We start from the raw sequence: 12935 nt of genomic DNA, 5'->3' as shown, positions 1-12935 counted from the left end.
TATAAGTTTAGGGGCTTGTGTCCAAAGGAACGTTTGTTTGTTTTTGAATTTCATGAAAAGCTACACGAGGGCTATCTGCACTAGCAGCCCCTAATTTAGCAGTGAAAAACTAGAGGGAAGGCAGCTAGTCATCACCACCCACTGCCAACTCTTGAACTTATCTTGTATCAACGAGTAGTGGGATTGACCGTTACATTATAAAGCCCCCACGGTTGAAAGGGCGAGAATGTTTGGGGAGACGGGATTCGAATCCACGACCCTCAGATTACGAGTCAAACACCCTAACCACCTGGGCATGCCGGGCCTTACTAATGATTAAGGAGCTTAAGTTTTTACAGGTAAGGGGTACATCAGCTAACATTGACTTTCAATAAATTAGAAAGAATACTATTAGGGCTAAAAGTAGTGAATTTAATTGTAATTACCCTTTTCTATCGAGCAACATATTTTAACCTTTGGCTTCTGCAGATGAGGAACTATTGGAGGGAAGGAAAACAAAAGGGTCAGAGAAGGATGTGGATGGTAAGGAGGTTATAGGTATAGGTGATTCCTTGACAAGACATGTGGATAGGACTGTCTGTCGTGTAAATAAGGAGAAAATAATTAGATTATGCTACCCAGGGGCACAAGTGGAGGATATAACTGACAGAGCAGGAGATATGGGGCTAGCAGATATGCAGTTTTTGTTGTGCACGTACTGATGTAGAGAAAGTTAGGTCAGAAGAACTAATTAATAAGTACAAGGGGTTGATAACGGTATTCAAAGAAAAAAGGCCATAACTTAATTTTGTCAGGGATACTGCCCAGAATTAATTGTGGGGATGAAGTTATAGGTAGGTCACTAGGGCTAAATTCTAGGCTTAGGTTAGTATGTAAAGATGGGCAGATTGGCTGGTTGGACTTGTGGAATCAGTTCAATGGAAAAAGGGAGCTTTTTGGAATGAATGGTTTACATTTGAATAGGATAGGGCTGGTTTATTTGCTAGGGCTAGTAACTCAGCTGTAAGGGAAGTTTTAAACTAGGACTAAACAGTGGTGAGGGCCAGGATAAACTAAATTCAAAAAGAATAAGAGGCAGAGAAACGTTTAGCATAGAGAATGAGTATAGGTGCAGTTATAAGGGTAGGCTTAATTGTTACTATTGTAATGCTAGAAGTGTAAGAAATAAAATAGATGGATTTAGAGGATTTTGATATAATGGGAATAACTGAAACATAGTTAAACGTAGATGATTTTGATGACAGAAATCTCTTCGAAATACAGGTTTACAAGATATTTAATAGGGATAGAGTATTAAAGAAAGGGGGAGAAGTGGCTTTATACGTAAAATGTGAGTTACATCCTGTTCAAGTTGAGGTAAATCAAATATAATAGCAAGGAGATTGAATCCATTTGGATTTCTATTAGCGGATATAAAAGTAAAAGTACTTTTAGTTGGAATTTGTTACAGATCACCAGATGATACTGATCAAATTAATGAGAAACTTTACAATGAGATTAAGATTTCAGCTGTTAATAAAGTCATAATTATGGGTGACTTTAATTTCAGGCATATAGATTGGGAAATGTTAGAGTCACACCATGAGGAAGAAAGGTTTTTGATAACTGTTCAAGTTAGCTTTATTCACCAATTAGTCAATCAACCTACTAGAAACAATGCTATTTTAGATTTATTGTTAACTTCAAATATAGAAATGAGCGAGAGGGTGGAAATTAGGGAACATCTGGGTGCAAGTGATCATTACTCTATTAAGTTCAATGTTTTGCTGCATATGGAGATAAGGAATAATGATATTTTGGTTGCAACTTTCAAAAAAGAAAATTTTGAGGAGATGTGACAATAATTATCTTTTGTGAATTGAGCAGCTGAGTTATTTGGAAACATTTAACAAATGTGGAAAACGTTTAAAGATAAATTTTTAAGTATTCAATGTAAACATGTTTCTTAAAGAAAAAAAAGGTTAGCTGCAAGTAAAAAACCAGGTCGGCTCATTAAGAGTATATAAGATAAAATTAAAGAAAAGCATCATACATGTATGAAATTTAAATTGACTGATATGACGGAAGATTTCGAAAATTATATATAAGATCAAGAAAGTTGGTGAAACAGGAACTCAGGACATCAAAAAGGACGTATGAGAAAAGGTTGGCTGAAAACGTAAAAAGTAAAACTAAGTTTTCTTTAAATACATTAAGGGTTAACAAAATGTTAGGATGGGGTAGGACTTTTGAGGAATGATAAAGGAAAGCTCGTATCGGATGATTATGAGATGGCTGGGTTATTAAATTTTGCATTTTCTTCAGTTTTTACTAACGACGATATAAGCAGTATTCCACATCTTGAACAGTTGAGAGATGGAAACGAGATCGAACAAGATGACTGCATTAATTCTGAGCTGGTTAAAACAATTTCAAGGGAGGCGATAAAACTGTCCCAGCAATCTTACATCATTTGTGGAAAGAGATTGGGAAAGTCTGTTAAAAGATACTTGCAAAGCCATTTAACAAAGTTTAGAATTTTATTGGATAATAAACATGGTTTCAAAGGAAACTCTTGCCTTACAAATCTTTGAACATTCTTTGAAAAGGTTACTACTTATGTAGATGAGTTGGTGTATCTGGATTTTCAGAAAGCATTTGACAAGGTGCCACATAAATGGTTTGTAAAAATTATCTCTATAGGTGTGAGGGATAAGTTAACAAATTGGATAGATGAGTGGCTGGATCGAAGAAAGAAGAGGGTTGTTACAAATGGAGTTCAGTCAAACTGGATTAATGTCACAAATGGGATATTTCATGGCTCAGTCTTAGGACTTTTGCTCTTTTTGATTTATTTCAATGACAAAGATGAAGGAATGGTCAGTAAATTACTTACATTTGCAGATGATAATAAAGTCTTGGGTGTTGCTAGCTGTGAAAAGGATGCTGCTCTTTTATAAAAGGATTTAGATCATTTAGTGAGTTGGGCAAATAAATGGCCAATGGGTTTTAATTATAATAAATGCAAGATAATGCATGTGGATTATCATAATTTGAATTATAACTATAATTTGGGTGGGAATAACCTTAACAGTGTTGTGAAAGAAAGGGATGTTGGTGTAATGGTTGATCAGTCTCTTAAGCCATCCAAGCAGTGTGCTTTTGCTAGTGGTAGGGCAAATAGGATTTTAGGTTGTATCTACAGAAATATTTAATACAAGTCTAAAGAGGTTATAATTTCATTGTATAGGTCATTGGTTAGGCCACATTTGGAGTGATGTGTTCAGTCTTGGGCTCTTTACCTTAGGAAGGACATTGAATTGTTGGAAAGGGTTCAGAGGAGGGTTACTAGAATGGTGTCTGGAATAAAGGGTTGTCATACGAGAAGAGATTGAAATTTCTCAAATTGTTTTCTCTTGAAAAAAGAAGAGTTAGAGTGGATCTGACTGAGGTGTTTAAGATCGTAAAGGGAATTGATAGTATTGGTGCATTATCTTTTTTCATACTTAACAGTGAGAATAGTAGGACTAGGGGACAAAAATAAAAAATTTGGTAGGGTAGGAGTCATGTTTAGCTAAGACACTTTATTTTTCTAACAAGGTTGGCCTTCGGAAAGGGTTGCCTTTGGTCGTTGTGGAGGCAGTAAATTTAAGAGAAAGTCTGATAAATATATGAATGATAAGGGCTGGTTTTAAGATTTTTCTAAGTAGGTCACATGTTGTCCCAAAACATTATGTTATGTTATCTTGCTTACTCTTTTTCCCCGCTTCAAGCAATGAGCTAATAAGGAGAATTATTAGGTTATCTTTCTGTAATAGCTATGTTCTGCAAACGCAGTTTAATTACACTAAATAAAAACTGCTACTGGAGAAAACTCAAATGATTCGGGGTAATTTGATGGTGCTGATTTTAAAAATGTAGTCAGAATTTGTCCATCACCTTAAATTTTGAGTTATTGTAATGTCTCAATATTTTATCAGCACTATGTGAAATACCATGCAATCAACTCAGTAAAATAGATTTATGCTGTAAAGTTAAGTTTACTTAGACAATTTAATGGATAAAAGGCATACATTTTTGATAACTTCAAACATTGACTGTATTGTATTGATGTAGAAATTCTAAAGATTTTGTTGATATATGCTATTTGTTATCGAAATAATTTCAGTGAACTGCACCACTTTTTCTTCATTCACAAGCTCACCTGCTCCACCCGGGAATCACGAAACCCTCACGTTCTCAGTTTGCTAGAAAATTCGAGAAATCCCTCGACTGAGCATAAAAGAGTCGGAGTCAGACGCCTCTCACACACTCAGTTGGTCATTTCACCTCTCTCCTCACACAGTAAAACAAAGTCCTATCTTCTTCCTCACATCATACCCAGTGATATAATCACATTCTGTAAAACTTTATTTTTTAAAATCTTTTAAACTCTAGTTCTGTAAAAATAAATTCTTATATATATTTTAGAAAATCATTTGAAATGCTGACTGCTTCCAGTTGAAGTAAAGTCCAAAAGTACAAAAATCACCCAAACAGTTTCTGATATATTTGTGGCAAATATATCGCCGTTTCACGAAGAAAAATATCACGCAAATAATAAAGATAGCTTACTACCACTATTTTGGGTTGAAAATTGGTGACAAAAAAAAATTAGGCTCCACGTGTGTGTTGTACAGTTTACATATCCTGCTTGACAAAGTGGCTGAATAAGGGTAAAGCAAGTATGCCATTTGCAGATCCAATGATATGGCGTGAGCCCAAAGAAAATCTAAATAACTGTTATTTTTGCATGACTAATGTTTCTGGATATTCAGGCAAAACTAAACAATACATTAAATATTCAGGTATTGCATCTGCATTGAAACCGATGCCTCATGGGGATGGTCTTCCACTAACACATCCACCAGCGAATTGGGAAACAGAAGAGTTACCATGCGAAGAAGACACTGAATCATCTTTATTCTCTTCATTTAGTAATTCTATTCCAGTGGCACCGCACCACAAACTGCCTCATCTGTTCACACATAAAAAGTGCTAGATGATCTGTTTCGTGATTTGTCTCTATCAAAGCAGCATATATAAGAACGTTTTGAATAAATCTATTATAACTTGAACACTAGAGGTGATCAGTAATTTTGAACATGATTTTTTAGAATCAGCATCGTCACATTACTCAAAAACAGTTGCACTTTTTCTAGTAGAAGAGACAATTTGTGTTGTTGTTGCTCGTTGTTACCTAAAGGTTAAGTGGTCTTTTCTGACAGGCTTGTGATATTGTAGTTTTTAAACTGATGAATAAATAACATGGAGAAATATCACTTAAATATATAGAGGGCGTCTATAATGAGCATGGCGCGGTCCATGGGACATGATAGAACGAGACGCCCGCAATTGAATATCGAGGATGAAGAGGAAGATGATCCTGTAGAAAAAATGTTGAAAAAGACAGGATGTTTAGAACTCCATTATGCTGTGCAGGTAGAATTGTTTTAATTGTATAACACAGTATAATAATGTTCAAGTTGGTTTGTCATTGAAAATCGCTATCGCCGGTATCGGATAGGTCCAACTCATGTCGATTTTAAATTTAAGTTTTAACACTCGCTGTTCAACTGTATTTTAAATAATTTTACCACTTAAGAGAGTGCTGCTTTGGGAACATAAAGACACGCTTATCGTTATCACTGAGTGCTTTGTTCACATAGCTTAGAATAATATAATTATAAGGTTTATTTGTCGTAACTGAACTTCTCGCATTGTTGTTTTCACGAGAGCTCACACTGCGCCAAACTTAATTGAGCATTTCATTAACGGTTAAGTGCCCTCTTCATAGGCACTGAGCAAGTGTGAACCGGTTTGTAACTTTACTTGCCTACTATTATAATAAGAAGAGCATTAAGCTTTGGTACTTGTAGTTGTACAGTAACAAAAGTATCTTACTTGTTGGCCCCTACTGAATACTCCCCCCAGTCCTAATGGTTCTAACCCACTAAAAAATAATAAAGTTGCATAATTTTGTACTACACATGAAACTGAAAGTGAAATTGTTTCCTTTACCATAGGACAGACATAGTTCCTTATTCAAAATCTTGTATTTATAAAATTTTATGAAACTAAAACTTAAAAAAAAGCAAGTAGTAACAATAATTTGTTTCTGTACTTTTTACTAGTTAACACAGTATATACTACAATATAGGACTGAGAGTGATAAATCTAACTTACAATTGAGCTCAGGTTTTCTATTTTGAGGGCCAAACTAGTTTTGTTATTAGTAATATTATTGTTAGTGAGGAAAACACATTTTAACAACAAACAAAAAATAAACAGATCTCTGGGGTCATTCACACACTTCTGGGCATTGGACCTTGTCTTTAGTAGATATACCAAGGTCAGTTAAAATGACTTGCTTAGCTCCTATATATAAAACATTTAGGGTGCTATATGCAGTCCATATATTTAGACCTAAGATCAGATTGAAACCTATTTTTAGATAGAAGAACCAACTAAAAATCTTGAAGATTATAAAATTCCCAATTTGTTATTACATTATTTTACAGTAACTCATACATAGGGAAAACATGGGGCTACTGACAAGTGAGCCAAATACAAATTTTGATCCCTCTGTCACTCTCGTAGATGCCCTAAGGATGTCATCAACATTTTCTAGAGTTCAGTAAAATAGCACAGGGAATACAAAAGGGGTTTCAGATCCAGTCATAATTCCCTCATGTCATTCCTCAAGTTGATTCTAATAAATCTTGGTTGAGATTAGTCAAAAATAAAAGTGTGAATGGTAAACACACAGAGAAGGACTCCCAGAGAGTGATATAAGTGTTGGATCCAAATGCCAACCTCTTGTGTTACTCCCTGGGTGTCTTAGGGGAACAGGTACTGTAGGGGCCCCCAGAAGGTAACAGAGAAGTGTCAGATCTGAAGGTTAACTTCTATGTCACTTCCCAGGGTTCCTTCTTAGGGTGTTCAGATCCAAAGGAATGAATTATTGAGTATTAAATTAATATTCCGATCAGAGCAAGCTACCTAGTTAAAATAGGATAATGAGTATAAATAACATAAGTATACTTTTTTTACATTCTTATTTATAAAGATTAGAATGCATTGTTTCATCATTTTAGTACCTTTGCTATTAATATTTTCAGCTATAATCCAAAAATTATCTCATGATGCTCAGTCATCTTAAGATATTTAAGTTAGCTGTAAATATATATATATATATTAAGTTAACAATGCAAAAATGAAAAATAATACAATTAGATAAATTAAACATTCTTACCAATACTGTTAATGAAAACAACAATAAGTATATAATAGAGAATACCGTTCCTCTGAAACATAAAAAACAGCTGTTAACTTAAAGCTTCGTTAAACAATGCGACATTTATATAAACATGCATAACTTAGCCAAACTTCACAAATCATCCCTAAAAACATTGGCGACAAAGGAAATTCATCAGCTCCAAAATTGCAACTTTATACGAGTGTGGCTTCTGAGACAAATTAGTACAACTTATATTACTGTTTAGATGTGGAGTCAAGTAGCAGGAATGACCGACAGTATAGCCAAAAACTAATTTTTATACAGATACAAACTAATAAATTAGAAATTAAATGACTACCTAAATTGTACAATAAATAGATAGAATGTTGGTTCTTAATGAAGAAAATTTTTTACATGCAATACAGATAACTATGTTGAATATGCTACGAAGTGTGTCTAACTTAATTACTACCACTTATCTTATCTGTCATTTGAAATACATTAATCAGGCAACCAGAAGCAATAAATAAAGTTGAATATCCTGTAAAAACTGAAATGTAAATGCAATAAGCCTTGAGAAAGTTCAGTAGTAATAAGAAGACTTATGAATGAAAGTTACAACAATTGTAAGTATGGCAAAGAAAGTAATTAACAAAAACATATTCACCTTAACTGATGACATAGTAATACTATATACAGAACTGTTATGTAACTATTAGTAATTACCATAATAAAATCTTACATTAATCAAAGATAAACCATTTGTGATCAGTACACTAAAGTGGTTCACTGTTATCTTAATTTCCAAAACAAAGTGTGGTCAGTTTTGTAAAATGTCATGACGATTAGTTAATCTTTTAAACCCATAATCAGTAGCAAGAATATTGTTGCATTTCCTATAGAATTGAACAAAGTTTGTGTTTAAATATGATAGGAGAAACTGCATTTGTGAGAAATTAGTGAGTTTATGAGCTCTATCCAAGAACTCTTGTAATGTTGAGCAAATTCTGTTGTATCAATTAAGCTGTGAATAATAAACATTGTAATATAATTTATTTGGAATATTTGTATCTGTAAATGGATAATGTTAACTGTGGGGAAAAAAAAACGGTGGCTGCAAGTAAAGGTTGGTTCACAAAGGGTATAAGTGATCATATTTTTCAGAAAAAAAACATTATAAATTTAAGAAATTTAGATTGACTACCAGATGGGAGACTTAGAGGATTATAAAAGATAAATATAGTTAGGAAATCAAAAATGTATATGCAAAAAAAAAAAAAAAGGTTGACTGAAAATGTAAAAATTAACAATAATGATTGCTTTTAATACATTAAGGATAAGCAAAATGTTAGGATGCGAATAGTGTCTTTGAGGGATGGTAAAGAAAGGCTTTTTTCGGATGATTATGAGGTGGCTGGGTATTTACATTTTACTTTTTTCTTCAATTTTTATTAATGAAGATTTATGCAATATTGTTCATGCTAAACAGCTGCTAGATGGAAAGAAGATGGTCACATTAATTCTGAGCTCGTGAAGACAAAATTGGGAACTTAAAAGAATGATAAAACTTCTTGGCCAGATAATAATTCCTGTAAGGTTTAATTAAAGTTAGGGATTGGATATATGAGCCAATTGGTTTCTAAGCCCTTGAAGAGTGGGCGAAAGAAGATTGGAAGAGGGTTAATGTTACTCCTCTTGAAGGGAGGTGATGAAAATTGCCCTAGTAATTATAGGCTTATTTGTCTTACATCAGTGGTGGGAAAAGTTTTTGCAAGTCTGATAGAAAATACAAAGTTATTTCACAAAATTTAGAATTTTGTTGGATATTCAACATTTTTCTCATTAGGAGAAATCTTGCCTTATTAATCTTTTGACATTCTTTAAAGAGGTTACTGCTTATGTAGGTGAGGGTAAGGGTGTGAATTTGTTATATCTGGATTTTTAGAAATCATTTGATAAGATGTCACTTTAAAAAGGGTTGTTAAAAATATTATTTCTGTAGGTGTGGGAAATAAGTTAGCAAATAAGATGGAAGAAAGCAGAGGGTTTTTATAAATAAAAGTCTGTAAAATTAACTGATGGCACTAGGAAAAAATGAGGTTTTTTTACTGTGAAAAAAATTAAAAAACGTTTTATTTCATAGTTTTTCCTATGAAAAAGATACCAAAATGTAAACAATTGGAAATGATAATAATTTTGGAACTTGCATAATTGGCTTAATGCCTTTTTTTTTACTCATTTTATTTTTTTTTACAGGAGTGTATGGCTGACCACAAAGACTGGAGAAAATGTCAGGAACAAGTAGCTAAATTCAGAGCATGCATTCAGGCCCAACAAAGTGCTATAAAACCTGAAAGTAAAGACTAAACAACTGAAGCAAATGAGAATAAAACAACAACATTAAATTAGTGTGTGGTATTTCATTTTTAATTCCTGCAGTAAAGAAACCATAATGGACTTCCAGTCAGTTATTTTTGGTAGTTTGTGAAATAGTGTAATATCGATCTTATGATTTTATAAAAACAATGCTGAATGTTCTGTAATAGGACATCATTACTAAATATTGATAGCTGATATTTTTCAAGTTTCCAATTAAAAAAGTATTTTATCTTTTATTATTTATGTAATAAATGTTTTTGATTTGTTAACAACCATGTGGCAAATGAAATATTGTTTTTCCAAACACAGTGAATATAAATATGATGTAAAACAACTAGTGAGATAGTGTACATAAAATGACATACAATAATAACTGCATTTACATTTATCAACCAGTATGTTAAAATAACTTTATTTTCTATCATACTGAATCAAATATTAAAAGATATCCCCTTTGAACATTTTTTTTTCTTAGGCTGACAACTTATAGTATTTATCTCAATGATATAGTAATTTAAAACTTGATAACGAGGAACCCACTTTTTAGAAAATAATTTTTGAGATGGCTTGACTGGGTAATGTAAAAACTTTATTATAAATGTCAATGTTTTGACAAGATTTTGTCATTGTCAGGTACAAGTAGTTTACAGGGATACATGAGTATATATATATATGCGGTATAGACAAAGCGCTCACATGACCGGATTTTGCTTCACAATCTAATATAGGTATCTCGGTACCCTGGGGTGCTGATTTATGGTAGGGCTGTTTTCTTAAGTTAAAAAAGCTTCTTTTATTTTACATTTATTGATGTTAGGTTCTTTGTTTAAAATTACAAAATTTATTGAAAAATTTATACGTGGTAATACACTAAGCTAATCATTCATCTTCACATAAATCTTCGTCATCGCTAGAATTGTCACTACCATCGGATTTGTTTTCTTGAACCTTTGCTTCATCCTCTTTAGATTCTTACAGCATGTCATCATCTGTTCCATCCATTGCATTGGAAATGCAACATTTTTTGAAACCTTTAATGATATTCGGTGGTTAGCGTCTAGTAAAATACTTAACAAAATTGAACGTGCGCGAATATCATGCGCAGTCAAGTTTTCGGGATTTGGAGGGAGAAAAGTGCACATTATATACGGGCAAAGACGGTAATTCACTTGTGCTTATTACAGACTCAAGAGAAAGTTTGTTTTTATAGTAAACGTCCTTAAATTTTGTCTGCATGATTTTATTCATTTTAGAATATAATGTCTTTTTTTTTAAATTGTAATGTTTTTGATAAAAAAAGAAAACCAAGTTTTTACAAGTTATAAAAATGTATTTTTCTCCGAAACAAGTACTTTAATAAATGAAAAACATGATAATTGTTGAAGATTTATTTTTTTAAAAAGTTTTGACTGTTGTAGAATTTATTTTTCTTCGAAAAATGTAACACCAGTATAACATGTCCATTGGCTCTGCATTAGGTCTGTGTTATTCGAGATAGAAAATAGATAACTGAATGAGATCATGCTAAATTTATCAGTACCACAATAAAAAATAAAATATAAATTGGGCTGTTGGTTTCTGAATCGAACTACTTTCTTGTACTGTTACAAATGTTAAGTAATCAAACGTTTAATTTTATAGGGTGTTTGAAATATGTCGAAAATCAAATTCCTTGTAAACTCGTAAATTATCCTAATACTATTTCATATTTCAATCCATTAGTGGTTCAGCGATAAGTCTTAAGACTTATAGTGGTCCGGCATGACCAGGTGGTTAGAGCGCTCGACTCGCAATCTGAGGGTCGCGGGTTCGAATCCCCGTCACACCAAACATGCTCGCCGTTTCAGCCGTTATAATGTGACGGCAAACCCCAGTATTCGTTGGTAAAAGAGTAGCCCAAGAGTTGGCGGTGGGTGGTGATGACTACCTGCCTTCCCTCTAGTCTTACACTGCTAAATTAGGGACAGCTAGCTCGTGTAGCTTTGCGCGAAATTCAAAACAAACAAAGACTTATAGTGCTAAAACCGGGTTTCAATACGTCATTTGTAACGTAGGTCTACAACATGTTATGACAGTGTACAAGTGTGAAGCTTGTAGAAACGTTAAAGTAATTTGTTCCCTTCAAGTGAACTGAACGCTGAATTACTTTCACCAGATAATTTAAATGAACACGCCAACGAAAGAACGTCACAACAAAGTGTATTCTTTGTGCGCAATAAATATTGATGAGGTTGTGTCCTAAAGTGTTTTAAACTCCACTTCAAATATATTCTTATATAAGCATGTATTTAATTTGTAAGACATATGTCGAAGAAAAATAAAAAATTTATACGTTTTCATACTTATTAGTATGAAGAAAAATCCAAATGATCTTGACTTACTTAGATGTTATTCCAAGAACACTAAATTGTAAAGGTTTGAGAAAAGTTGTTATCTCCAACAATATAAAACACTTTTCTTCAGTAAAAAATATTAAAAAATGCGTGTTGTTCCAAATTTTATAAGAGTTGGTAGTTAGATTGATATTGATTATAATGTGTATGGAACATGATATACTCTAAATCTAATTAAAACCCATGACCTGGTGGTTAAGGTGCTTGATTTGGGTCACGGGATCGAAGCTTGTCCTTGAACATTTTCAGCATTTTAGTCGTGGTGACATCATAATATGATGCCCAATATCACTATGCACTGGTAAAGAGTAATTCAATAGTTGTTGGTGGGTGGTGTTGACTAGTTGCCTTACCTCTAGTCTAGTCTATCAATTCAAAATTAGGGATAGTTAGCACAGATCACCCTCGAGTAGCTTTCGCAAAATTCAGTAATGCAAACTAATTATAACCATCTTCCTGATGGCTTAGTGGTAAGCTTGAGGGATTATCTAGCTATAATTTGGAGTTCTATACCAGCTTAGGCATTTTACAAATAGTACGTTTTGCAGATTTGCACTTAAAAGAACTCAAATCCACGTATTTTGCAAGTTGTTCAAAGTAAGAGAAAGGCAGTGTTTGGCATCTAGTTAAAATTGCATATATAAAGAAACTTGTACCAAGATGAACAAAACACTTCAAATAAAACGTCTACATCAAAGTAATGCTCTTGAATAGTTTTGCTATACATGCTTCATAACGTTAAGCTTCTGTTTTTAAACTTCTTGTGAAATGCTAATGTCTTCAAAACATTTTTTTTTACATATTTCGATAATTTTTGTAAATGTTCATATAGGTCTTCTTTATGGGGTTATGAACTTCTTTGACAGCCAGATGTTGAAAGATCATAAAGGTGTGCTAATGATTTT

General features: G+C 33.0%; 1 protein-coding gene across 1 annotated transcript; it reads left to right on the top strand.

The window, feature by feature from the left end:
- Positions 1–5326: 5326 nt before the first annotated feature.
- On the top strand, positions 5327–10215 carry LOC106461829 (cytochrome c oxidase assembly factor 4 homolog, mitochondrial-like). Its single transcript, XM_013921687.2, has 2 exons — positions 5327–5460; positions 9515–10215. The coding sequence occupies exons 1-2, from the start codon at positions 5332–5334 to the stop codon at positions 9623–9625; spliced, it is 240 nt and encodes a 79-aa protein (XP_013777141.1). The 5' UTR covers positions 5327–5331; the 3' UTR covers positions 9626–10215.
- Positions 10216–12935: the final 2720 nt, after the last annotated feature.

This window comes from Limulus polyphemus, unplaced genomic scaffold, assembly GCF_000517525.1.
Source record: "Limulus polyphemus unplaced genomic scaffold, Limulus_polyphemus-2.1.2 Scaffold1040, whole genome shotgun sequence".
Classification (NCBI taxonomy): Eukaryota; Metazoa; Arthropoda; class Merostomata; order Xiphosura; family Limulidae; genus Limulus; species Limulus polyphemus.
This window is presented reverse-complemented; position numbering and strand designations above follow the sequence as displayed.

Excerpts from the sequence above, each read along its gene's own strand:
- LOC106461829 (XM_013921687.2), top strand. The coding sequence starts at position 5,332 with ATGGCGCGGTCCATGGGACATGATAGAACGAGACGCCCGCAATTGAAT. Across the intron at positions 5,461-9,514 it reads AACTCCATTATGCTGTGCAG|GAGTGTATGGCTGACCACAA; the intron begins GTAGAATTGTTT and ends TTTTTTTTACAG.